This window comes from Pygoscelis adeliae, unplaced genomic scaffold (assembly GCF_000699105.1).
Source record: "Pygoscelis adeliae isolate BGI_AS28 unplaced genomic scaffold, ASM69910v1 Scaffold314, whole genome shotgun sequence".
In the NCBI taxonomy this organism is placed as follows: domain Eukaryota; kingdom Metazoa; phylum Chordata; class Aves; order Sphenisciformes; family Spheniscidae; genus Pygoscelis; species Pygoscelis adeliae.
The window spans coordinates 716,313-717,859 of record NW_008824668.1 but is presented as its reverse complement, the minus strand read 5'-3'; the positions used below and the strand labels follow the sequence as shown (position 1 = coordinate 717,859).

General features: G+C 44.3%; 1 protein-coding gene across 1 annotated transcript in view; it reads right to left on the bottom strand.

Annotated features, from left to right (window-relative positions):
- ATG14 (autophagy related 14) overlaps window positions 1-398 on the bottom strand; it is a 19,581-nt gene extending 19,183 nt beyond the window's left edge. Inside the window, exon 1 of the mRNA XM_009322938.1 lies at window positions 340-398. Within this exon, the coding sequence (XP_009321213.1) occupies window positions 340-398 (59 nt within the window). The remainder of the gene's footprint in view (window positions 1-339) is intronic.
- Window positions 399-1,547: the final 1,149 nt, after the last annotated feature.

Genomic DNA, 1,547 nt, shown 5'->3' with positions numbered 1-1,547 from the left:
TTCAAAAGCTTCTCCTGCTGTGTTGCCCCACACGATGACCTGACCAGCAGGCAGGTCAGCCAGCCTGGGCCTGGTAAGGAAATTGGGCGATTTTCTGTTCTTTGAAAAAGCCGAAGTAACAATAACCTAAACAGCATCCGCCACGCATCTGCCATCCCGCTTGCTGAAGCCTGCACAGTGAGCAGCGTGGTTGTGTTCTGGTTCCTGGGGTGCCGGGTGTTCACATGAACCTCACAGAGGTACTGCTGGTCTGTAAGCCAGGGGAGGCATCATTTGACCTCCCAGGGAAGGGCACCCTGACCAGTCGCAGGGCCGTGGTGGGGCTCCAACTGCGGTTACCCTCGCTGCGGGCCCAAGGGGGCCATCTGCACCATAGCCAGCCAGTAACACTGCCGCATGGACTACGCGTACCAATGAAAGTCAGGCCCTTGGGGTTATATTTACAATAATATCAAGAACAATTTGCATAAGAAAAGTGGCAAATATTGATACACATCCTTAAGAGTGACAGGCTAGTAGGTTTCCTCACCCCAGCCTCAAGGTTGGAGCCAGAATCAAGAGTTAAATGGGTATGATCAACTAGTATCTAAAAGCCAGTCCTCTGTGTCAGGATAGAGTAGGAAACACCAGGCAATTAGAAGGGAGACAGAGTCCACACAAGCCAGAATAACTTAAAGCAATACCCCCTTAAAAAAAAAATAAAACAACAAAACCAAAACATGTCCCAGTTTAAAAAAAAAAGAGAATCCCAGCCTATATTGTTTCCCTTCCTAGTGTATTTAAGTGCTACAAAACACTAGCATGAACAGCACTATGTAGGTAGAACCAGGATAGTTGTTTTTAAGACAAGAGTTACCATAGCAAACATTAAGTTATCAGTAGCTCCGTGAAAAGGCACAGAGCCCACTTCTTTAAGCCTTTATCCACACTTTTAAAGAGCATTAACCTTACTGGTGAAATTATGTGGCAAGCTCTTAATTAAAATGCAATTTCTTGAAGAGGGCTCATCTTAGATAAACTTTTTCCAGCATCCCAATAAGAGCAGGTTGTTTTTCACTTGCAAAAGATTATTGTAACTCAAGCTTATCAGCTTTTATAGCTACAATGCAAATAAAAGTCCAGGCCATAGCTGTGGAAAGTTTACAGTGTTAGAAAACAAACAGAAAAGCAAGCCTCTGTTCAGAACAGATTTGAGTGTGGAAATCCACAGTTTGACTGTGACAGAGAAACTGATAACATAGTTAAGACCAGTTTATCATAAGGAAGTGCGTCAAGTTTTTCAAACTTTTTTCCAGAAGAGCAGAGAGACAGTTACAGAAGCACTCGCGAGACGTATTACAGACACAGAAGTTGAAATCGCATCCTCACCGAATCAGAAATAAACTTGTGACAGCAAAGCTAAGCCCAGCAAGACTGTGACACCCTGTTCTGTATTAAGCCATTGCCCACATTGTGTATTTCCATCAAGAAGGACAGAGGCAGCATTTGGCCGGGGTTACGCTTAAGTCATCTAACAGCAACCTCTAGTGGCTCAGGGAGTTTCCTGA